This window comes from Macaca thibetana, chromosome 2, assembly GCF_024542745.1.
Source record: "Macaca thibetana thibetana isolate TM-01 chromosome 2, ASM2454274v1, whole genome shotgun sequence".
Lineage (NCBI taxonomy): Eukaryota > Metazoa > Chordata > Mammalia > Primates > Cercopithecidae > Macaca > Macaca thibetana.
This window is the reverse complement of record NC_065579.1, coordinates 58,341,840-58,368,210: the sequence shown is the minus strand read 5'-3', so window position 1 is coordinate 58,368,210 and position 26,371 is coordinate 58,341,840. Positions and strand designations below refer to the sequence as shown.

The window sequence follows — 26,371 nt, the reverse complement described above, 5'->3', positions numbered from 1 at the left end:
GGATAAATTCCTGGAAATATACAATCCTCCTAGATTAAACCAGGAAGATATAGAAACTCTGAATAGACCAATAACAAACAGCAAGATTGAAATGGCAGTAAAAAAATTGCCAACAAAAAAATTCCAGGACCAGATGGATTCACAGCTGAATTCTATCAGACATTCAAAAAAGAATTGGCACCAATGTTATTGACACCATTCCAAAAGAAAAAGAAAGAGGGAATCCTCCCTAAATCATTCTATGAAGTCAGTATCACCCTAATACCCAAACCAGGAAAAGACATACCAAAAAAAGAAAACCACAGACCAATATCCTTGATGAACATAGACGCAAAATTCCTCAACAAAATACTAGCTAACCGAATCCAAGAGCATATCAAAAAGATAATCCACCATGATCAAGTGGGTTTCATACCAGGGATGCAGGGATGGTTTCACATGTGCAAATCAATAAATGTGATACACCACATAAACATAATTAAAAACAGAAAATCACATGATTATCTCAATAGACTCAGAAAAAGCATTTGACAAAATTCAGCATTCTTTTATGATTAAGACCCTCAGCAAAATTGCCATACAAGGGACATACATTAAGGTAATAAAAGACATCTAGGCTGGGTGCAGTGGCTCACGCCTGTAATCCCAGCACTTTGGGAGGCCGAGGTGGGCGAATCACCTGAGGTCGGGAGTTCGAGACCAGCCTGACCAACATGGAGAAATACCATCTCTACTGAAAATACCAAATTAGCTGGGCGTGGTGGTGCATGCCTGTAATCCCAGCTACTCAGGAGGCTAAGGCAGGAGAATTGCTTGAACCCGGGAGGCAGAGGTTGCGGTGAACCGAGATCATGTCATTGCACTCCAGCCTGGGCAATGGGAGTGAAACTCTGTCTCACAAAAGAAGACATCTATGACAAACCCACAGCCACCATTATACTGAATGGAGAAAAGTCAAAAGCCTTCCTCCTGAGAACTGGAACAAGACAAGGATGCCCACTTTCACCACTTCTTTATTATTTTTGAGAGAGAGTTTCACTCTTTTGCCCAGGCGGCAGGGCAGTGCCATGATCTCAGCTCAATGCAACCTCCGTCTCCCAGGTTCAAGCAGTTCTCCTGCTTCAGCCTCCCAAGTAGCTGAGCTTACAGGCATGCACCACCATGCCCGGCTAATTTTGTATTTTTAATAAAGGTAAGGTTTCACCGTGTTGGCCAGGCTGGTCTGGAACTCCTGACCTCAGGTGATCAGCCCGCCTCAGTCTTCCAAAGTGCTGGGATTACAGGCATGAGCTACTGTGCCCGTCCCACTTTTACCACTTTTATTCAATGTAGTGCTGGAAATCCTAGCCAGAGCAATCAGACAAGAGAAAGAAATAAAAGGTATCCATATTGGTAAAGAGGAAGTCTAACTGTGGTTGTTTGCTGATGATATGATTGTACACCTAGAAAATCCTAAATACACATCCAAAAAGCTCCTATAACTGATAAATTCAGCCAAGTTTCAGGATACAAAATTAATGTACACAAATCAGTAGCTCTGCTATATATGAACAGCGACCAAGCTGAAAATCAAATCAAGAACTCAACCCCTTTTACAACAGCTGAAAAAAAAAAAAAAAAAAAAAAAAACTTAGGAATATACCTAACTAAGGAAGCAAAGGACTCTACAAGGAAAATGAAAAAACACTGCTAAAAGAAATTATAGAAAACACAAACAAATGGTAACACATCCCATGCTCATGGATGGGTAGAATCAATATTGTGAAAATGACCATACTGCCAAAAGCAATCTATCGATTCAATGCAATCCCCATCAACATACCACCATCATTCTTAGAACTAGAAAAAACAATCCTAAAACTTATATGAAACCATAAAAGAGCCCACATCGCCAAAGCAAGACTTAGCAAAAAGAACAAATCTGGAAGCATCTTATTACCTGACTTCAAGCTATACTATAAGGCCATAGTCACCAAAACAGCATGACACTGGTATAAAAATAGGCACATAGACCAATGGAACAGAATGGAGAACCCAGAAAGAAAGCCAAATATTTACAGCCAACTGATCTTCAACAAAACAAACAAAAAGTGGGAAAAGGACACCCTATTCAACAAATGGTGCTGGAATAAATGGTAAACACATGTAGAGGAATGAAACTGGATGCTCCTCTCTCACTTTATATAAAAATCAACTGAAGATGGATCAAAGACTTAAATCTAAGACCTGAAACCTTACAAATTCTAGAAGATAACATTGGAAAAACCCTTCTAGACATTTGCTTAGGCAAAGACTTCATGACCAAGAACCCAAAAGCAAATGCAACAAAAAATTATAAATAGATGGGACTTAATTAAACTAAAAAGCTTCTGCACAGCAAAAGAAATAATCAGCAGGGTAAACAGACAACCCACAGAGTGGGAGAAAATCTTCACAATCTATACCTCAGACAAAGGACTAGTATCCAGAATCTACTAGGAACTCAAATAAATCATCAAGATAAAAACAAACAATTCCATCAAAAAGTGAGCTAAGGACATGAATAGACAATTCTCATAAGAAGATATACAAATGGGCAACAAACATATGAAAAAATGCTCAGTGTCAACTAATGATCAGGGAAATGCAAATCAAAACTACAATGCAATACCACCTTACTCCTGCAAGAATGGCAATAATAAAAAAATCAAAAAATAGTAGATGTCTATGTGGATGTGGTGAAAAGGGAATACTTTTATGCTGTTGGTGGGAATGTAAATTAATACAACCACTATGAAAAATAGTGTGGAGATTTCTTAAAGAACTAAAAGTAGATCTACTATTTGATCCAGCAATCCCACTACTGGGTATCAACCCAGAGCAAAAGAATTCATTATATGAAAAAGATACTTGAACACATGTTTATGGCAGCATAATTCACAAATGCAAAAATATGGAAACAGCCCAAATGCCCATCAATCAATGAGTGGATAAAGAAAATGTACACCAGGCACGGTAGCTCATACCCGTAATCCCAGCACTTTGGGAGGCCAAGGTGGGTGGATCACGAGGTCAGGAGTTCAAGACCAGCTTGACTAATATGGTGAAACCTCATCTCTACTAAAAATACAAAAATTAGCCGGGCATGGTGGTGCATGCCTGTAATCCCAGCTACTCAGGAAGCTGAGACAGGAGAATTGCTTGAGCTCAAGAGGTGGAGGTTACAGCAAGCCGAGGTTGCGCCACTGCACTCCAGCCTGGGTGACAGAGTGAGAGTCTGTCTGGAAAAAAAATAAAAGAAGAAGATAATGTAGTATATTTATACCATGAAATACTACTCAGCCATAGAAAGGAATGAAATAATGGCATTTACAGCAACCTGGATGGATTTGGAGAACATTATTCTAAGTCATTCTAAGTAATTCAGGAATGGAAAACCAAACATCATATGTTCTCACTCACAGTGGGAGCTAAGCTATGAGGATTCAAAAGCATAAGAATGATACCATGGACTTTGGGGACTCAGGGGAAAGGGTGGAAGGAGAGTGAGGGAAAAAAGACTACACATTGGGTACAGTGTACTCTGCTTGGGTGATGGGTGCACCAAAATCTCAGAAATCACCACTAAAGAACTGATTCGTGCAACTTTCGGAAAACACCACTTGTTTTCTGAAAAGCTTTTGAAAAAAATAAAAACTTCCATGCATCTAATAACATGACTTCAAAATATATTCAGCAAAAAATTGAGAGAACTACAATGATAAATACATATATTTTGGTAAGATTTTAACATACTTCCTCAGTACTTGGTAAAATGGGGAAAATATCTGCTAACATACAAGATGATATAGTTTGAATATATGTCCCTGCCAAATATAATGTTGAATTGTAATTCCCAATGTTAGAGTTAAGGTCTGGTGGGAGGTATTTGGGTCATCCCTCATGGCTTGGTGATGTCCTTGCAATAGTAAGTGAGTTCTCACAAGATCTAGTTGTTGTAAATTGTGGCACCTTCCCCCGCACTCACTCTCTTGCTCCTGTTTCTGCCATGTGAGACCCCTGCTTTTGCTTCACCTTCCACCATAAGTAAAAGTTTCTTGTGACCTCCCTAGATGCAGATGCGGGTGCCATGCTTCCTGTAGATCCTTCAAAACCATAGCCAATCAAACCTTTTATAAATTACCCAATCGGAGGTATTTCTTTATAGCAATGCAAGAATGGCCTAACAGAAAATTGGTTCTGAGAGTGCAGTATTGCTAATAGCAGTCTGGGGTATTTCACCTGAAAATGTGGAAACAGCTTAGGAACTGGGTAACAGGCAGAGGTTGAAAGAGTTTAGAGGGCTCAGAAGAAGAAAGGAAGATGAAGGAAAATTTGGAACTTCTTAGAGACTGGTTAAATTGTTGTGACCAAAATGGTGATAGTGATACGGACAGTGAAGTTCCAGCTAAAGAGGTCTCAGATGGAAATGAGGAACTTACTGGGAGCTGGAGCGAAGGTTATGCGTGTTATGCCTTGGCAAAAAATTTGGCTACATTCTGTTTATGCCCTAGGGATCTATAGACATTTTAACTTCAGAGTGACGATCTAGGGTATTTGGTGGAAGGAATGTCCGAGCAGCCGTGTTCAAATTGTGACCTGGCTGCTTCTAACAGCCTATGCTCAGAAGTGGGAGCAAATAAATGACTTAAAGTTAGAATTTATATTTAAATAGCAAGCAGAGCTTAAGAGTATGGAAAATTCACAGCCTGGCTTTGTGGTAGAGAAAGAAAATACTTTTTTTTTTGGGAGAGGAATTCAAGCAGGGTGTGGAGCAACACCTTGCTGGAGATATTTTCATAACTGAAAGGGAGCCAAGTGCTAATTGCCAAGACAAAGGTAAAAGAGCCTTGAAGCATTTCAGATATCTAAGACTGCAGGCCCTCTCATCACATACCCTGAGACCTAGGAGGACCAGACAGTTTTGTGGTCCAGGTCCAGGGCCCTGCTGCTCTGTGCAGGCTTGGGACACTGCTCCCTGCATCCCGGCTGCTCTGGCATTAGCCTCTGCTCAAAGAACCTCAGATACAGCTTGGACTGCTGCTTCAGAGATTTCAAGCCATAAGCTTTGGTGGCTTCCATGTGGCATTAAGCCTGTAGGTGTGCAGAGTGCAAGAGTGAATGAGGCTTGGTAGCCTCCACCTAGATATCACAGGATTTACAAGAAAGTCTGGATGCCCAGGCAGAAGCCTGCTGCAGGGACAGAGCCCTCACAGAGAACCTCTACTAAGGCAGTATGGAAGGGAAATGTGGGGATGGAGCTCCCACACAGTGTCCCCACCAGGGCACTGCCTAGCGGAACTGTAGGAAGGGGGCCAACTGCCTTCCAGACCCCAGAATGGTGAAGCCACTGGCAGCTTGTACACTGCTCCAGGAAAAGCCACAGACTCCCAACAACCTGTAATAGCAGCTGCGGAGGCTGAACACTGCAAAGCCATAGAGGCAGTGCTGCCCAAGGTCTTGGGAGCCCACCTCTTGCACCAGTGTTCCCTGAATGTGGGTCATGGAGTCAAAGGAGATTACGTTAGAGCTTTAAGATTTGATGACTGCCCTGCTGGGTTTTGAGCTTGCATGGGGCCTGTAGCCCCTTTCTTTTGGCCAACTTCTGCCTTTTGGAAGAAGAATTTTTTTCTTAATGCTGGTACCACCTCTGTATCTTGGAAGTAGAGAACTTGTTTTGATTTTACAGGCCCATAGGTGGAAGGAACTCATTTCCAGATGAGACTTTGGACTTGGGACTTTTGACTAGGTTGATGCTGGAATGAGTTAAGACTTTGGGAGACTGTTGGGAAGACATGATTGTATTTTGCAATATAAGAAGGGCATGAGATTTGTGGCACCAAGGGCAGAATAATATAGTTTGAATACATGTCCTGGCCAAATCTCATGTTCGATTGTAATTTGCAATGTTGGAGGTGGGGCCTGGTGGGAGGTGTGTGGGTCATGGGGAAGGATGACATGGTACTGTCATGTGTTGGTGCTGTCTTCATGACAGTAAGTGAGTTCTTGTGAAATCTGGTTGTTGAAAAGTGTGGCAGCCCCCATCGTACTCTCTTGCTCCTGCTCCTGCCATGTGGGATGCCTGCTCCCACTTTACCTTCCACCATTAGTAAAAGCTTCCTGGGGCCTACCCAGAAGCAGATGCTGGTGCCATACTTCCTGTACAGCCTGCAGAACCGTGAGCTAATCAAACCTCTTTTCTTATAAATTACCCAGTTTCAGGTATTTATGCCAATGCAAAAATGGCCTAACACATAAGATTTGAATGAAGTAACTAATAAGTTTGAGCAGATAGACATGAAGATCACACCTCCCAACTTCAGAATACACATTATTTTCAAACACACATAGAACATTTATGAAAAGTGACCTCAAACTATGTCATCAAGCAAGTTGTAATTATCAAAGGATTAGTGTCATACAGACTAATGCTCTGACCACAGTGGAATTAAACTAGAAACTATGACCAAAAGATTACTATGAATAGTTGTAGAAATGTGTTCCAGAATCACCTTGGGTTTAAAAAGAAGCTGTAATAGCATTCAGAAAATATTTTTAACTGTATGATAACAAAAATACTATGAGTCAAAACTTGGGGGTTGGGGAAGTAGCTAACACATGCTTAACCTTAATTACTTTTATTAAAAAAGATGAAAACCTGAAAACAGTTAAATGTTGAAATTAGAAGGTTAGAAAAAGATGCAAAATAGGCCCAAAGAAAACAAATGGAAGGCTAGGTGCAGTGGCTTATGCCTATAATCCTGGCAGTTTGGGAAGCTGAGGTAGGAGGATTGCTTAGGCCAGGAGTTCTAGACTAGCCTTGGCAACACAGTGAGACCCCGTTTCCACAAAAAATTAGCTGGGCATGGTGGTGTACACCTGTGGTTCTAGCTACTTGGAAGGCTGAAGCATGAGGATCCCTTAATCCTAGGAAGTTGAGGCTGCAGTGAGCCATGATCATGCCACTGCACTCCAGCCTGGACAACAGAGTGCTACTCTGTCTCAAAAAAAAAAAAAAAAAAAAAAAAAAAAAGAGGCCAGATGTGGTGGCTCATTCCTGTAATCACAGCACGTTGGGAGACTGAGGCAGGCAGATTGCTTGAGCTCAGGAGTTCCAGACCAGGCTGGACAACCTGATGAAATCCTGTCTACAAAAAATACAAAAATTAGTTGGGTGTGGTGGCGCATGCCTGTGGTCCCAGCTACTCAGGAGGCTGAGGTGGGACAATCATCGCTTGACCCTGGGAAGCAGAGGTTGCCGTGAGCTGTGATTGTGCCACTGCCCACCAGCTTGGATGACAGAGTGAGACTCTGTCTCAAAAAAAAAAAAAAAAAAAAAAAAAAAAAAAAAAGAAAGAAAGCAGATGGAAGGAAATGATAGTAATAATTCCGTGTTATTCAATGGAGATTACTGTAAAAGCTAGCAATGTTGACAAATACCTGGTGAGATTGATTTAAAAACAAGAGAGGTACAAATAAGCAATATTAGGAATCAGAGAACAGATGTTGTAGATATTAAAATTATATGAATAATACTATGAGCAACTTCATGCTAAAACGTTTGAAAGCTTAGAGAAAATAAATGAATGTCTAGACAAATATAACTTACCAAAACTGACTTTGAAAAAATAGAAAGCCTGAATAATGCTATAATTTATAAATAAAATAAACCAGTAGTCAAATATTTCTTCTTAAAGGAAAGTTCAGGCTCAACTGGTTTTACTAGCAAATTCTACTTAATTCTTCCAGGAAATAGAAACTCATTTTGTAAAGCTATAATAATTTCAGTGTAAAAACCTTTTGAGAGCAATATGAGAAATGGAAATTATAGGCCAGCCTTGCTTGGAAACATACATATAAAAATCATAAAACATGAACAATTCAAGTCCAGCAGTGCATAAAAAAGGGAAGAGGACTCCTTCTAGCTCTAGATACATATTATATACTCTAAACCAGCCCTTTCAAATGCAGCAGCCCGGGTGTCTTTGGAGGGTCGATTGTGCCTCATTGCTTAACTAGATCAGAGCATTTTCAGCTCCTGATTGCGTTAGAGAAAAGAAAACACACCAGGAACTTGGGATTTAGTGGTGTCTCCTGTGAGCCTTAAAAAATGAACAAAGTACCCTTTTATTTCTTTCCCTTTGTGTACATAGCTGGGAGGGGGCTAGGCTGTGGAATTAGGCTGTTTGCAGAGGCCTTTAACAACCAGTTTGGTGGTGCTTAGAAACCTGCAGGAAGTCGGGGAGGGGCCTATGGTGGGGGAAGCCATCTGCTGGGTGGTGGGTGACGGGGGAGCCCTCTGGACCTGACCGAGGCTTCTGAACTGCTTTAGAAGATGTCAGTTTGGGGCTGGGCCAGAGAAGAGGATCCCTGGCCGCTCCCACCCCATCCCTGCCCTGTGTAATTGTCTTACTTTGTCTTAAAATTAATGGAAAAATGAGAAAGGAGCAACTTTGTTTGAAATCTTAGATTTTCAAGTGGATTTAGTTTAAATTCTCAAGTTTTAGGGATACCTGGGTGCAAAATTCCCAAACATATGTTGTGTCAGAGGCTGAAGTACAGGATATAGTTTCGAGACCTGTTTTTCTATGCCTTCCTGTTTCTAAGTGCTTGTCGTTTTATGAATACTACTGTCAGAGCTTATTAATTTTGCCTTTTATCTCTCAGCAAGACTTAAGGAAAAAGAAATGAGCACTTCTCCATATAAGTTAAATGCTACACAACCGATACCTGAGAGTTAATTTTGTGGTTTCTCAGGATTATTTTAATTTATAAAAAAAGATGAATGGATTGGGATATTAGGGAGGAGTTTTCCATAATCCTTATTAATGGAATATTGACTATTAAAATTGAAAATGCTTTGAAGAGCATCTCACTCACTGCCATCCCTTTTTTGTGACATAGATGAGGCAGCTGAAGCACAGGGTTGTGAAGAGATTGACCCTGAAACACAGTGTTAGTAAGAGGCAGGATTGGGCTGCAGCTCTGGGTTTTTGACTTCCAGTTACGTGTTTGTCCATTGTCCCTTGATACCTTACTACATCCCAAGAACTAGTAATTCTTTTTCCAACAAGGAGACAGGTGTTTGCATTACGTTTTAATTTTTGGCCAGATCTTCTTTCTATTCCAACATTCTCCAAATGCTGTTAGCAATTTGGAAAACACACACACCTCTCAGACAGTTTTTTACCATATCTTGCGAGTAAACTTGGTCTTGGTGTTTCCGAACTTGGTCCAAGTAGCTCACTCAAATTTCATTTCAAAGGAGCCATCCACCATCTTATACCCAAAGGACTGACACTTTGCTCTGATCATCTCTAATCTATACACTCCAGAGGCTCCTGCTGGAGGGACAAGGTATGCATTTTTTGAATAAGTAATGTTTCATTTAGTTGTCTCCTCCTGTCTCTTCTCCTTGGTTCATAGTAGAGTTGGGGTGAATGGTGGATGTGGGAAGAATTAGAGTCTTGTCTGTTCTGAGTAATACAACTCTAGGTTCTTTTTATAGGGAAGCAGAATGTCAGGGAGGAAATGGTGCTGGCCGTAGAGTGTTGCTCTGGACTGGGGACAGTGGATTGGGAGTCAGGAGATGGAAACAGACTAACTGCTGTTTCCAGTTAGTCTTATTTGTTAATAGTGTAGAACTCACAGGGCTATTGTAAAGGCCATTTTTTTTTTTTTAAAGACAAGATATAAATGGAAAATTGTGTAAATCATGAAGTGATTTACAAATAATATATTATTAATAAGGAATATAAAGGGAGTATTGGTTTTTATGGGAAAGGGTACTGGAGGGGTTTGGGCTCTGGTGGTGATACAGTAGAGAGAAAGAGGTGGAGACAGCAGTCAGGGTGTAACAGACAAATTCCTCAACTTAGAAAAAAAAAAAAAAAAAGAGCCCCCTTCCTCCCATAAAGTTATTTATTTATTTATTTATTTATTTATTTATTTAGTGACAGCGTGTCACTCTCTCACCCAGGCTGGAGTGCAATGGTGCGACCTCAGCTTACTGCTACCTGCATCTCCTGGGGTCATGAAATTCTCCTGCCTCAGCCTCCCGAGGAGCTGGGATTACAGGCGTCCGCTACCTCGCCAGGCTAATTAAGTTATCTTTTAAAGATTTACTTTTTTTTTTTTTCTTTTTAGCATAGTATTATAATTCTGATTGCCACATACGAACTGGGATAATTTGTCTTTTAAGCCATTCAAGTGGCTTGAACAAATCTGTAGTGTTTCATAAAACTCAGGTTAAAGCAGCAATATCGATTTGCCTCACATCTGAAAATAGCCAAAGGAATTCTAAAGCTGAAGAAAAGATTTTGTGTTTTGCTTTGCTTAAATACACCTTCAGATAGTATGGGGGAATCCTTTTCAGCCAGGACAAAGGGCTTGAATGCGTCATATCCCTAGGGAAAGCCCAAGAAAGAAAATACTGAGTCATATTTTTGAACTCAGAGAGGACTTGTTAAAAACTTGCCCAAGGTCCCCTGTGAGTTGGTTGTTAGAAGTGAAACCAGAATAGAGAGCTCACGATGGCCAGATGGGTCCTCTTTACATTTTGCTGTGCTGACATATTTCATCAGTCAGGACTCTAGGTGCCAGTGACAGAAAACCCAACTCAATGTGGCTTACACAAAACTAAACAAAACAAAACAGGGAATGTACTGGCTTATTTAACTAGAAGGTGCAAGGATAGATCTAGCTTCAGGTGTGGCAGATTATATTACCAGGACTTGGTTTGTTTCCATTTCTCTGGGTTGGCTCCAATCTCCACAAATTTTTCCCTTATATTGACAAGATGGTGGCCAGGAGCTTTAGGTCTTCAGGCTTAGACCTTGCAACTTCAAGTAAAACTGAAAAGGAAGGTTTTTGTTTTTGTTTTTTTTCCCCAAGAGTTCAAACAGAAATCTGTGCCTGACTCTCAGTGATCTGAAACAGGCCGGGTGGATGCAATTCTCTGATTTGCAGCCTAAGCCACATGCCTACCTGAATCAGGGGATGAAGCTGACAGCACCTGAATCTTTTGAACGGAGAGTGGGAGGAGTTTCCCAGAGGAAAACTGGGGTGCAATTTCTAGAAGAGTGAAAAATCAGCAGATGTTCACCATGGTAGAGCTTTCTTAAAGGGAGCTTTAATTCTAGTAAGTGGGTGTGGGTGTGAAGGATTTTATTTTTCATTGTCGAGTTTTAAAAGTATTGACAAATGATTATTACCCAGTACTTCCCACTTTTCTTAGTTAAAAGTGCCATCCTTGAATTTCTAATATTCTTTGTTGGTGGTGTCCCTACTGCCACATATGACTTGTTTGGTATTGGCAATTTTGGTCATGTTAACTACAACTAAAAATGTCAGAAATAAAGAAATCTTACATGATTTTTACATGATTTTACATAATTACAAAAGTTGCTTATCACTTGTAAAATGAGCTTAGGAGCATTTTTAACTTTTAAGGAATTTGTTTTAGTCCATTGGGTGCATGAGTCCTCTACACGCTTACATGGCTCTGTTTATTTATTATTTTTGCATTAGGATTTTTTGTGTTTGGTGTCTTTGAGTAGAGTTCATTACAATTTTTTTCAAATCACATTTATGTTCTGCAGAAGTATATTTGTTGATATATCTAGAGGGTTGCAACATATTAGTAGTTATTAAGCAAAAGAAGTAGACTTATAATATCTAATTTGTGTTAAAAAAAAAAAAAGACCACTGTGCCCATGGTCATTGTCTCTAGGGGATAAGTAATACCACATTGAACTTTTTTTTTGAGTTTTTCTGTGCTTTTCAAGCTTGTAAACATGGAGCCATATTTTAAAACTAGTTTTGTTTGTTTTTTTGAGACAGAGTTTTTTGCTGTGTTACCCAGGCTGCCGTGTAGTGACGCGATCTCAGCTCACTGCAACCTCTGCCTACCAGGTTCAAGCCATTCTCTTTCCTCAGCCTCCTGAGTAGCTGGGATTACAGGTGCATGCTAATATGGGTGGCTAATTTTTATATTTTTAGTAGAGATGGGGTTTCACCATGTGGACCAGGCTGGTCTCAAATTCCTGACCTCAAGTGATCTGCCCACCTCAGCCTCCCAAAGTGCTGGGATTACAGGCATGAGCCACTGCACCTGGCCATAAAACTAGTTTTAATAACAATCAGTTATTTCCTTACATGGTGCTCCTTACTCACTGTCAGTTATTTTGTGAATCATTGTAAGGATTCAGAATCTAATTTTTTTTCATTGATAAGCTAGACTTCATGAAAATTAAAAGTTTCTGCTCCGCAAAAGACACTGTTAGTGACAAATCACAGTTTGGGAGAAGATATTTGCAAGAGATGTATCTGATAAAAGACTCTTGTCCAACATACATTTTTAAAAAACTCTTAAAACTTAGGCCGGGTGCAATGCTTCACGCCTATAATCCCAGAACTTTGGGAGGCTGCAGTGGGCGGATCACGTGAGGCCAGGAGTTTGAGACCAGCCTGATCAACATAGTGAAACCCCATCTCTACTAAAAAACCACAAAAATTCGCCAGGCCTGGTGGTGTGTGCCTGTAGTCCCCGCTAGTCTGGAGGCTGAGGCATAAGAATTGCTTGAACCTGGGAGGCGGAGGCTGCAGTGAGCCAAGATGGTGCTAGTGCACTCCAGCCTGGGTGACAGAGTGAGACTGCATCTCAAAACAAAAACGAAACCAACCAACCAATCAAACAAACACTTCTTAAAACTTGCCAGTAAGTAAACAACCTGATTAAAAATTTTTTCAAAGGCCAGGAATGATAGCTGGCATTTTTAATCCCAGTACTTTGGGAGGCTGAGGCAGGAAGATCCCTTGAACCCAGAAGTTTGAGACCAGCCTGGGCAACATAATGGGACCCTGTCTCCGCAAAATGTTAAAAAATTAGCCAGACATGGTGGTTCATGCTTGTGGTCCCAGCTACTCAGGAGGCTGAGGTGGGAGGATTGCTTGAGTCCTGGAGGTTGAGGCTGCAGTTGAGCCTTGATTATGCCACTGGACTTCAGTCTGGGTGACAGAGGGTGACCCTGTCTCAAAATAAATACATGAATGAATGAATGGGTGAATGAATGACACCTCACCAAAGAAGATACACTAGTGGCAAGTAAGCATATGAAAAGGTGCTTCACATCATAGATCATTAGCAAAATGGAAATTAAAACAGCAATGAGTACCACTACACAGCTATTAGGCCAAAATCCAGAACGCTTGTAACACCAAATGCTGGCAAAGACATAGAGCAACAGGAACTATCATTTATTGCTGGTAGCAATGCAAAATGATACAAAATATCTTATACTTTAGAAGATAGCTCGGCTGTTTCTTACAAAGTAAACATACTCTTACCACAGTCCAGCAGTCACCCTCCTTGGTATTACCCAAATGAGTTGAAAACTTGTATCAACACAAAAACTTGCACATGGATGTTTGCAGCATCTGTATACGTTTCAAAATTTGGAAGCAACTAAGATGTTCATCAGTAGCTCAATGGATAAATAAACTGTGGTACATCCAGACAATGGAATAATATTTCGTGCTAGGATGAAATGAGCTCTCAAGCCATGAAAAGATGTAGAGCATTAAATGCATATTTCCAAGTGAGAGAAGCCAATTGGAAAAGGCTATATACTGTGTGATTCCAACCATAAGACATCCCGGAAAAGGCAAAACTATAGAGACAGTAAAAAATATCAGTGCTTGTCAGGGACTAAAGGGGAGGGAAGGAGAATGCAGAGCATAGTGGAGTTTAGGGCAATGAGACTATTTTGTATGGTACCATAATTAATCTGTAGGTTTAAAAAAGAGCATAAATCTGCATGTTCTATTTATAAGATGTAGATGCTTGTAGAGTTCTGAATGTGTAACCGGTTATATTACCTAGACCTCTTAGGAGGTGGAGTATTTTGTAAGTCTTAAAAGCAAGTTGAAAAGAAAAAAACAAGATGATCAATTTAAAACCATCCTTGCCTGAATACTGACCAAACAACTTCAAATTGGATACAAGATGCAGGGGAAATACATCTCTAACGTAATATAAATTGTCTAAAAAATAAATGAATGTAGTATACTTTAGTAGTTGTTTTTACCTACTGTGTTCACACAAATGGGGCCATGAAAGACTCAACCTGCTTTGGAACTGCTGAGGCTGGGTTTCCCACCAGTTCATCATCTTAGAGCTAGAGGTGTTATCTTGCAAGCCACACATCCTTTCTGGGCCTCGGTTTCCTTCTGGCTACAGCATGAGAGGTTTGTCTTAGTTGATGTCTAACATCCCTTTCACTTGAATCCCTTTAGTGAGCCCTAGGGCCTGGCTCTTCTGAATCTGGTGGAAGCTAAAATGAGGCTTATCGCAGAGCCCTGTTCCCTTGCCCCAGGTGTACTCACTCTTTATTATCTCCACCTCCATTATCTCTAAATCTGAAGGCCAGACGGAGAGCATCTTTTCATCAGTCTCCTGCTGATGCCCAAATCCCACCCCTAGAGATTCTGATGTAATTGGCCTAGGTGTAGCTTGGGAGTCAGGAGTCTTAAGCTTCTCAGGTGATTCCAATGTGTAGTCAAGGTTGAGACTCACTGATGTAAAGCCTTATCACAGTTCCTGATGCATAGTAGGTTCCCAATAACTGGGAAACAGGATTATGGGAGTTCAGTGCATGAAAGTATTATAGGTAAACTGGAGGGAGAGATTCCTAGGGGCATTTCACAAAGGCAGTGGCATTTTACCTGGCCCTTAAAGAAAAGCAAAAAGATCTGAAGTTGGAAAGCCTGGGCCATTGATGTGAGCTAGTGCCAAAGTATATGAATATTACATACATGTCTATAGGTTTGTGCTTCTGTCACAAAAGAGTTGAAGGTCTCAACTCCGATTGGATGATCATCCTCTAAGAGGATGTTACATGTATTATATGTTACATTATGTATTGCTGTGTAACAAATTACCCCAAATCTTTTGTCTTAAAATAATATTTATTATCTTTCACTTTTTTCTTTCTTTTTTTTTTTTTTTGAGATGGAGTTTTGTTCTTGTTGCCCAGGCTGGAATGCAGTGGCACGGTCTCGGCTCACTGCAACCTCTGTCTCGTGGGTTCTAGTGATTCTCCTGTCTCAGCCTCCCGAGTAGCTTGGATTACAGGCACCTGGCACCACGCCTGGCTAATTTTTATATCTTTAGTAGAGACGGGGTTTTGCCTTATTGGCCAGGCTGGTCTCGAACTCTTGACCTCAGGTGATCCACCCACTTCGGCCTCCGAAAGTATTGGGATTACAGGCGTGAGCCACTGTGCCTGGCCTTACCTTTCACTGTTTCTATAGGTCAGAAATACATATGAGGCACAGAGGGATGACTTGCTTCTTCTCATCAGTATCTGTGGCCTCATCTGAAATACTTGGGGTTAGAATCATCTGTAGATTAATTTATTCTTATGTTGTCTTTGTTCATTTTGGGCTGCTATAACAATACCATAAACTGGGTAGCTTATAAATAACAAATTTATTTCTCACAATTCTGGAGGCTGGGAAGTCTCAGATCAAGGTGTTGGCAGATTTGATGTCTGGTGAGGGCCCTTTCTTGGGTTGCAGACTGCTGACTTCTTGCTGTGTCCCCATATGGTGGCAGGGTAGAGCTAGCTCTCTAGGGTCTCTTTTATAAGGACACTAATCCTAATCATAAGGGTGGAAACTCACGGTCCCACCTCCTAATACTATCACATTGGGGGGCATTAGATTTCCCCATATGAATTTGGGGCGGACACAAACATTCAGCATAACACATGTCTGTGGCTGATGCTGCTGTTGGATGAGGGGCTAGCTGAGCATGTGAGCTAGAACACTTAAATCTGGGCTTCCTTACAGTGTGGTAGCTGGGTTCCAATGCAAGCATCTTGAGAGATAGGGAACTAGGCAGAAGTGGTATCCTTTTTATAACCTCATGATGGAAGACTCATAGCATAATTCCCAGCTGATTTTATTGTGAGAAACGAGTCACTGAGTCCAGCCCATATTCAAGGGAAGGTGAATTTAGATTCTACCTTTTGAGGGGAGGAATGTATAATAATTTGCAGATTTTTTGTTGTTGTTTGTTTGTTTTTTTGAGATGGAGTCTTTGTCTCCCAGGCCAGAGTGCAGTGACAGGATTTCAGCTCACTGCAACCTCCGCCTCCCGGGTTCAAGTGATTCTCCTGCCTCAGCCTTCTGAGTAGCTGGAATTATAGGCACATGCCCCCATACCCAGCTCATTTTTGTGTTTTCAGTAGAGATGGGGTTTCACCATGTTGGTCAGGCTGGTCTCAAACTCCTGACTTTGTGATCTGCCTACCTCGGCCTCCCAATGTGCTGGGATTACAGGTGTGAGCCACTCCCGGCCTAATTTTTTTTTTTTTTTTTTTTTTGAGACGGAGTCTCGCTCTGTCGCCCAGGCTGGAGTGCAGTGGCCAGATCTCAGCTCACTGCAAACTCCGCCTCCTGGGTTCACGCCATTCTCCTGCCTCAGCCTCCCGAGTAGCTGGGACTACAGGCGCCCGCCACCTTGCCCGGCTAGTTTTTTGTATTTTTTAGTAGAGACGGGGTTTCACCGGGTTAGCCAGGATGGTCTCCATCTCCTGACCTTGTGATCTGCCCGTCTCAGCCTCCCAAAGTGCTGGGATTACAGACTTGAGCCACCGCTCCTGGCCTATTTTTTGTATTTTTAGTAGAGACAGGGTTTCACCAATTGGCCAGGCTGGTTTCAAACTCCTGACCTCATGATCCACCCACCTCGGCCTCCCAAAGTGCTGGGATTACAGGCGTGAACTACCGCGCCTGGCCAGCAGATTTTTTTTTTTTTTTTTTGAGATGGAGTCTTACTCTGTCACCAGGCTGGAGTTCAGTGGCGCTGTCTCACCTCACTGCAACCTCCGTTTCCCGGGTTCAAGTGATTCTCCTGCCTCAGCCTCCCGAATAGCTGGGACTACAGGTGTGCGCCACCACACCCAGCTAATTTTTGTATTTTTAGTAGAGATGGGGTTTCACTGTGTTGGTCAGGCCGGGCTTGATTTCTTGACCTTGTGATCCGCCTGCCTTGGCCTCCCAAAGTGCTGGGATTACAGGAATGAGCCACGGTGCCCAGCCCAGATTGTATTTTTTAAATCACCTCATTTTGTAAAGTCCTAGTTCCTATTATGGCTTGACTTTGGAATATGAAGATATGACTTCAAGTCTCATTACTATTTTTTCCTAGCAGTGTTGGGTGAATCAGTTAATCTCTAACACCTTATCTTCTTTAATGTTGTAGAAGGAGAAAACAGTACTCACCTCAGAAGATTAATAAGGGGCAAATGAGAGTCATGTATGTGAATATATTTTGCTAACTATAAACAAATGCACATTATTAAAATTAATGAACATATATAACTGCATTATTTGTATAACTAAAAATACTTTTTAAAGAAGAGACCTTTGTAGTATATAGTATTGGCAGGCGAGAGGGCAGAGGTTCGGTTGCTTTCATCATTAGCTATATTCTGTTGTATTTTGTAGTCAGTTCCATACAGTAGTAAGACTCCCTCAGCCAGAGGGAGTAGGATAAGCAGTCAGATTAGCCAGGTGGGTATGAGGCAAGAAGAAGTGGCGAGTCCAGCATGGAGCCAGAGAAAATGCAGGATAGGCGAGAATTAGGTAAGATCCCTGGTGGGGTGGGTTAAGGTTGGGTCATAGGGAGCCAAGGAGAAGCTCTGACAAAAGCTTCAGGAGCCTTCACCAATTGTTCCGTTAATGAATAGACAACACTCTGATAATATATATATATATATATTTTTTTTTTTCACTAAGGGACTGATTTCATCCTGGGGTACGTTTACAAAATTCTAGGTTGTTTTAGCAGGAGAGATGACAAATTGCTTCCCACCTGTGGGTTTTGCTGCATGCCAGCCTTGCTTGATTTTGCCTGGCTTTATTCTGTGAACAGAAAGGAGGTTGGAATTCTGAAAAGTTGCTTTAGCCAAATCCTGTGAACAAAGGAGGCCTTGTTCAGGGTTATGCACGTCAGCTTTTGGAGGAATTTAATTCATCAACTCAGATCTCTGCTTTTCAAGTTGTTGCTCTAGCTAGCATTGTGTTTCCCTGTGTCTGTGATGGAGCAAGTCTTACGTAGGAGCAGGCACTGCTAGTTTACCTTGCCGAGGCCTGTGCCCAGCTCTAGTTACACCACTGAGTTCAGCCTGGGCAGATCCAGGCTCTAGCGGTCCTAAATGGACACCAGCAATGAACCAAAAAGAGGAAGGCACGTTTTGTTAATGTGCTTGGCTCATTCATGGTCACGTGGATGCTACACTGACACAAAATTCAGGAATTGGGGATGATAGCTTCATTCCTGTCAGTTGCCTCCCCACCTGCAACTGAAATTTCCTGAGATGTTACCAGTGTTGACTAGTTTGGATCTTGGACTACTAGGAGTGAGGCCGGGAGCACATAAACCAGTCCTGAAACCTGCTCCCTGACGGTAGATTTATTTCCCCTGGAGACGGGTAACATTGAGCTCTGAAAGGTGGTTTGAGAAAGTTACTGTTTTGATATGCTGAATGACATTCTAGACCCTGGGAAGACTTGTGGGAAATGTCTTAGGGCCTGGGGGATTCCAGCTCCATGTGGGGAGAAGTTGTATGCCGTATGTGTTGCCCTGTAATGCTGGGCAACCGATGGCATTATGCTGCCAGCGTGAGCGTGTGGCTGCCGTTTTCTTCATTTTTGTCTCATTCTGTTTCCCTTGACAGGGCAATTTGGTTTTGATGCTGTGCCAGAAATCTTCTGACAATGAGTTACTGGAACTTGGAAAAAAAGAACTGTGTGCAGTACCGCAGGCATTTTCTGGTGGACAACAGTGTGTTTCATGGTAAGCTGTCTCTTGTATTTATATAGTTGGATCTTTTATTTTGTTTCTGACAGGCCTTTTGTTCTAGCACTCTAGATGCAAATATGGTATAATTGTTGGATGGAACCAAGAGCTTGAGTTAACTTGTTTATGAATAATTACCCAAGAAGTCCCATTGCACTTACTGTCTCCAGTTGTAAGCAACGGGCCCCACCTCAACAACTGTAATAGTGTTCTCTCTGTCTACTTTGTGGGGTAGCTGGTACCAGTGCCTTCCCTCCTCTACCACACTGTCAACTCCAGTGATATCCCTTTCTGATGTTTGTAATTATTTTGGGCGAGGACCATATATTGTTCAGTTAATATTTCTGGATCACCAGTCAATGCTTACTACTAGCAGAGCGTGCACTTCCAAACTGAGATGTTAGAGGGTGCTTGTGGTCACCTGCTTTAGACACTTATTGAAGAGAAGTCCACCCACTTTTATTGCTGTCCTTTAGGGCTTTAAGACTTATCTGTATATTATGTCCCATATAAAAACAGAACAGAACAGTTTGCAGTACTAAACCGTTACTATCAGGGTAGAGGACTGCCGCTGTGAATCAGAGAGGAATCAATATTAGTCATTTTCATGCCAAACTAAGACAAATTGCCTTTACCCTGCTGGTATCTGTTTGTTTGTGGTATACAGTCAGGGATAAGCTCTGTCAATCCTGCTGTCGAGATACCCTAGGGTGAAACCGGTTTAAAAGCCAAAGACTTATGTGGTGCCAGAATTTTTGGAGTAATCTCCATCAGAGGCCTGTGGAACTGTAGAGGGAAGAGACAGATTTCAGGGGCAGTGGAGTGCTCTTTAACAGAATCCTGTAATCTAAGCTGCTTTCACCTTTCCAAGATTGGTTGTTCTGAAGTCTTCCCCAATTTGACGACAGACTTAATGTTTATTATTGCTTTAAACTAAGTTTAAGATAACACATTTAACCTTACTTTATTAAGCACTTTAGTGTTTATAGTGTTTTTTCAACATTCATTATACCACCTCAGTAAAAGGCCTTATAAAGTAGAGAATGACTTCATTTTACAGATGAAGAAAGAGAAACAGATGAAATAACTGCCCAAGTTGATGTAACTGATTAGGTATTAGCAAGGTCAGCACGAAAATTTCTGCCTCCACCTTTCCAGGTTGATTCTTTTGACATTCCAGTGGTGAAATGCCCTTAGCAGAGGAGACGTGGTGATGGCGACTTGACACTGTGGCACTGAGATTTTGTGTTGCTTTTCTCTGAGCCTTAGCCAAGGGTCCTGTTCATTGCTTTATCTCTCATGCAGTGTTTGATTTATGTATTTTTCTGCTGCAAATTTATTTGTGTTAAAAAAGAGTAAATATGATAATAGAAGAATCACGGGAGTTAGAAGAACTAGGTTTATTTTTTTCAAGCTTTATTTTGTGCCAATTTTTAAAGAGTTTAGATTTAAGTGCCTTAAACTCATTATTATTTTCATTATTTTAGAATGCCTTTATTCAGAGATCTCAAAGGCTATAATCATTTAAAAATTTTTCTATGTATTTTTATAGTCATATTACCAATTAGTTTATTACTATATTGCAGATATTTATGCCAAGGGCTTGATGAACATTAACATTGTCATACTGGATCCTTTCAAGGACTTTGCCATAGCTATTATTCAACCAATTTTATGAATGGGGGAACTAAAGCTTTTGGAGATTGTGAAATGGTGACCTAAAATTCAAATCCTGATCTGCCTAATTCCAACACCTCACTATTTTTTCTTCTTTCAGGCTGCCATCTCCATTCTAATTAAAAAAATTAACATTCTGAGGCTTAAGTTCTATATAACAGTATTTGCTGTGTTACTCACTAGCAGTGTATGGTCTTGGACAAGTTATATAATCTTTCAGGAACTCAGTTCTCTTTTCTGTGAAATAAGCGTGCTGGTCTCAATGATTTTTGAGGCTGTTTCTATAGAAGTTCTAAACTCAGATTCCACTGAAGTATTTCTGAGAATTACAATTACTGTATTGTCTGAGCTCCCCTTTCACTAAACACAAGATACACAAGGGGGCAGTATAATACTTAAAATATGAATTGGTTACTTCTTACATTCAAGAATTACTCTTTCGAAAGGGTTTAAGAGATACTAAATCCTCCCAAGATTAAAAGAATCAAAGCCGATTAGAACAATGATTCTATTCATTTATAATATAGCAATAACTTTATATATTTCTGATAGTGTAAAATATCATTTTGGATTTCCTTGCCTCAGGATATGTTGTAATTCAGGAAATAAGGATGCCTTTTGCTCTTCTTCTATCTCTACTGAAAAAGAATCTGTTAACATAGGAACTTACTTAACTTAAGGAAGAATTGTGAGAAGTCTTGGGATATTTTAAACCAAGGGAGCTCTGGTGATAATGTCTTTGTAGAGGATTTCAGAACATTTCTGAGAAAAGAAAGGGGACAGGACATGTTGAGTAGGAAATGTCAGATTTCTCTTGGGCTTCTTGAACATTTACTGACCACACTTTTGCTTATTCACTTTGGCTTCTCCTTGTTTTTGTTGATAACTCTCCTTACATAACCAAATCAACCAAAAAAAAATTTCTTCCATAAACAGGAAAGAACCATTTCCCGTGTAGAATAATAGACTTTTGGAATAAGCATACTTGGATGTGCAAATGATGCCAGCCAGGTTCTTTTTGTACAGACAGACTTCAGCAGTGTTGCCAGGATAAAAGAGCTACATTAAAATGAGAACTCTAAAATGGTCAATAGCAGCAAAAATAAAAATGTAACATTTGTGTAGTTTCACAGTTCATAAAGCATATTCATAGCCTCATTTTCTGATTATAGAGGTGGTATATTCTCACTGGAAACAATTTAGAATATTACCCACAATCCCAGAACCCAAAGAGAAAGAGACTATTAAGCCTACTATTAGGAGTTCACTTATGTCTGGTCTTTTATCTACTTACTTTTTCATCTTCACATTTCTGAGGCAGAAATGAAATATTGGAAAGGTTGGGAAATAGTGCTTCACGGAAATGAACTGGTTGGTTGAATTGACTTCTATGCCCAATGATAAGCGAAACCTTGTTAGGCATGATGAATTTTTCTGTTTCCCTCTTGTCTGTCTTTTGCCTAGATTTTTAGGAAAAACCCAAAGGAATTTGCACCTATTAGAGAAACTAATCTCCGGGATCTTCCCCTACTTGACTTTTATTCTTCTGATATGTTTGCAATAGAAAAAAATCTTGAGCAAAGAATGTTTGGTGCCATATGAACCTTGCCTTAATGGCTTATACCTTCATGATTTATCCTGATTTGAAAATTGCCTGTATCTTCAGCTGCTTCTCTTGCTTTCAGTGAATTGCAGTATTTTTTTTTTTTCCGACCTGGGATGCAGTCTTGATTCTTAACCAGTGATTAGTGTAATTGCAATTAATATGCACATGCCATTTCTTATGCACATAAACTTTTCCAAACATTTGAGCTCCTTAATAAGTGACTTGATGTTTGTTTTCACATACTGCTAGTTGTAATTGTACTATTGGAAAAAGTATTAATTGCTTTCCCCTAAGTTATTAGGGTATCATCTCAACTTCTTATAGGAAAATTTACTTTTGTTGCCATCATGTTGTTAAACGAATATTTCTGAATAACCATTACAAATCTAGACTAGAAACATTTTGGACTGAATTAGGAGTATCTCTTACTATCTGGGGATAAAATTAAGGGTAATTCTCTTATTAAATATTTATGCAGTATGCCTTTTCAAGAAGTTGCCCTATATATATGTTAATACTTTTACTTTGCCTCAGAACTACATTTTAAGAAAACTAATTGACTTAGTTAATTAATTAAATGATTACTTGTTATCCAGCCTCCCCTTCCTGGCCACAGACGTAGTTGGTGATGTGAGGGTAGAAACTTGACCGCTAGTCTGTAATGGAAAGTAGGCTGAAATGGGATCCTGAAGACTAGTACTAATCCAAGTTTAACAACTATCTTGTGTAGCCTCATGTCACTTCTGGGGCCGTCAGTTTCCCTGTCTTTCAAGTGCGGATTGTACCAGATTGTAAAGTTCCCTTATAGCAGCAAAGTGTGGGGTCTCTGTGTAGTCAAACATCAAGATAGGTGTATGATAGATGGAAGTGTTCTTCAGACCTAGGCTATGAGAATGAAAGGCTGGCAAGATGGTGTTGAAGAGAGGATAAGATTTCTTTTTGGACTGTAAAATTTGTAGTTAGTGTTGCACTGGCAAAACGCTGCATTTCCCTTTAGGGGAGAGAGGTGGGGTGTGTGTGTGTGTGTGTGTGTGTGTGTGCGTGTGTGTGTGAATGGTCACAGGTTTCTCCTGACCATGGAGAGACCAATATCTGGGACTGACACACAAGCTTTCAGGACAAATGTGATTATATTAAAAAATGAAGAGTGAAAAGCTCTCCCTCACTGGAATTCCATCTGCACTGGAAGAAAAGAGAAGAATGCCAGATTCTGACTGGTAAATATGCAAGGAGAATGAAATTATGCAAAAGTGAATTAGGGTTCCAATTGATTTCAGCCAGTTTATTAGACTTTGGCAGCCTGCCTGCTTTCGGTTGGTGGGGCATCACTAGATTTTATGTTAGAGTGGCATTTCTTTACCGAATCAAAGCCTAGCTTTTCCAGCCATAACTTTATAAGCATCCTTTTCTAGGTCCAGAAAATACTTGTGCACATATAATTCCTATTAATGCAATGACAATCAAGATTTCATGAACATCATTAAGATTAAAAGTATCAGGCTGGGCGCAGTGGTTCACGCCTGTAATCCCAGCACTCTGGGAGGCCAAGGCAGGTGGATTACCTGAGGTCAGGAGTTTGAGACCAGCCTGGCCAACATGGCAAAACCCTGTCTCTATTAAAAATACAAAAAATTAGCTGGGCGTGGGGGTGGGTGCCTGTAATCCTGGCTACTTGGCAGGCCGAGGCAGGAGAATCACTTGTACCTGGGAGGTGGAGGTTGCAGTGAGCCGAGATGGCACCATTGCACTCCAGCCTGGGCAACAAGAGCAAAACTCTGTCTCAAAAAAAAAAAAAAAAAAGATAAAAGATTAAAAGTATTATCATCACATTATTAGAGAGGACCAGAGAGAAATTTCAAAGACAGATTGAAGAGGAAGAGTTAAAAAAAAAAAAAAAAAAAAAAGAAGATAGGCCTTAAGGGAGAAAATATATTTGAATCATTTACGTTTTATAAATTATAATAGAACTAATTCTGGAAGCAGCGTTGGCCAGTAGATTTCTTTTATTGGCCCCACCCACAAGGCTCTCCACTTTCCAGTCATGGCCACCGAAGCAGAAAGCATCAGGGCGGGTATCCTTTCAGGCCTATGATGTTCAGGTGCATCTTGCAGGTGGTGAAGATTTAGACAGAGGGCGGCATGGCCTGACCCAGGTGTGACACTTTGTAGGGGCTCCCACTGGCTGAGTTACTGTGGGTGAGTTGTTCTCTTTGGGACTAAGTTTTCCGTATCAGCAAAATGCTGGCATTTAGGGAAAATGACCTCTAAGTTTCTAAGTGCTAAAATTTTAAGAAATGCGAGATTGTCTACCTCCCCTACTCACCCTACTTTTAAACAGAGGTTAATTGGAGAATTTGCTATGAGTTAACTGACCACATTGATTTATCTCCTTTTCTTCTTCCCCTGTCTGAAGGAAATCACAGCCATCCATTTAGGCCTTACAAAAGAGGATATTTATGTCTAGTTTAGAACACAAAGGAAACAACCTTTAATGTGAGCTGGTATGAAATATATTTGTTCTATGACCTTTTGGGAACATATGCTCTTCTTTGATGTCTTGGAGATACAAAAATTCTCAATGAAAACCTCTCAGTGGATGCTACTTATTTATATTTTAAAATCTAAAGTTCTTTCCTTTTTTTCGTCTTTCTTTATGATGAGCATTCTATTTGTAACTGGTTTATTGAGCATTTTCAACTTAGTGCAGCATATATGCTTCAGTGAATGCTTCAGAAAATACTTTGTCCCATTGTAGCATCTTGGGTAGATTCTATTGCTTTCTGGCTAATTTTGGCAATTAAGTGTCCAGTCCATTTTAAAATTTCAATCTCAGATTCATTAAGCCCCCTTACCCCCTGACCTGGCTGTTGGTGGTTGAAGGTGAGGGTTCCTCTGTCTCTGCTATACTCCTTCCCCTTGAAGGAGAATTCAAGGCCCTGTTCCACAGATTTTGGTACAAGGAAGAGAGCAGGGGCCTTTTGTCCCACATGTCCCTGTTGTATGTCAGCAGCAGTGAGGTGATCCAGACTCCCTCTGCTTCCATCATCTGTAGATTCTCAGTTTTATCCTGGCTCCCTCTGTTACCAAGGACCCTCCAGAGAGGACCTGCCATCTTGCTTCAGCCTCATGCCTTCTCTGCTGTCAATTTCCTCTGGCTAGAGCACAGCTTCCTGTGCCCCTGAGGACACTGGGGCAACTGTCTGGCTCCTGGCCTTTCTCTTCTCTCCATTATTTCTTCATGTGGAGCTCTACAGACTGCAAGGGCTTGAAAGATGGAACGGGGTGTGAAGTTGCCCCTTGCTCTTCTCAGACCTACTGATGACAGTCTCTTTTCACACTGTGGGGGCTGCTCCCATACGTTACCAACTTAGGCAATCTCTAAGTCATTCTTTCATAGCTCTTCCCCTGCTTGTTTCTGGGGGTGAGGGGTGTTTCTTCCAGTTTCACTCCTCAGAGTGCCATCTCTGCTACCCTGGGCATTGAGGATATTATACACCTAACAATGGCTCAGGTAATGTGATTTTGATGGATGAAATCCCAGCCCCCCCAACCACTGACAGCTCTCCTTGGACTCCAAGAGCCACTCTAGGCACGTCCTTGTTCACTAACATTTTAGATTAGGGCGACTTGATTTCCCTAAAGCTACTGGTGTTCTTTATTCTGTTTGCTCTTTGCAACATTATGTAGCTGGATTAATCAGACCCAAGCAATGATCTATATGTATAAAAATCCATGTTGAGGTGTATCAGCCTCTATTCCTCATCGGGAATCTAATTCAGTGAAGGAATTTTTCTGGGTAACTGAACCCACTGTGATCTCTCTGTCATGCTTTCTATGCAAGGTCATTTATGTTCTGCAACGATGAGGGGGATGAAAAGGTGCTCTTTAAGTGGCAAATTGGAGATCTGGATGTATGGGAAGCCCAGGTGGATGAGAAATGACAGTGTTCTTTCTTCGAAGCTTTAGCTTTCAATTTTCTGAAACAAGCCTGTTGCTGCCAAGTTAACGTCTTGGATGGCCTTTTCCATGAGACTCTCAAACTCTCTCTTAAACCTTTGGCCATTGAGAGTCCAGCCAGGCAGAAAGGCCCTTGATTGTTTTATTCCTTTATGCTTGGGAATACCAATTTTCTAATTGGCAATTGGAATTGGTAATTTTCTAATTACTCAATTAGAAAGAAGAAATAATGTGTATAATAAACT

At 40.8% G+C, this 26,371-nt stretch overlaps 2 protein-coding genes across 2 annotated transcripts in view; one reads left to right on the top strand and one right to left on the bottom strand.

The window, feature by feature from the left end:
• GMPS (guanine monophosphate synthase) overlaps positions 1 to 26,371 on the bottom strand; it is a 792,617-nt gene that overhangs the window by 231,639 nt on the left and 534,607 nt on the right. The window lies entirely within an intron of this gene.
• The window catches only part of PLCH1 (phospholipase C eta 1), a 254,167-nt gene that overhangs the window by 21,764 nt on the left and 206,032 nt on the right, over positions 1 to 26,371 (top strand). The window contains exon 2 of the mRNA XM_050778230.1: positions 18,765 to 18,883. Coding sequence (XP_050634187.1) covers positions 18,805 to 18,883 — 79 coding nt within the window. The 5' untranslated portion in view covers positions 18,765 to 18,804. The remainder of the gene's footprint in view (positions 1 to 18,764; positions 18,884 to 26,371) is intronic.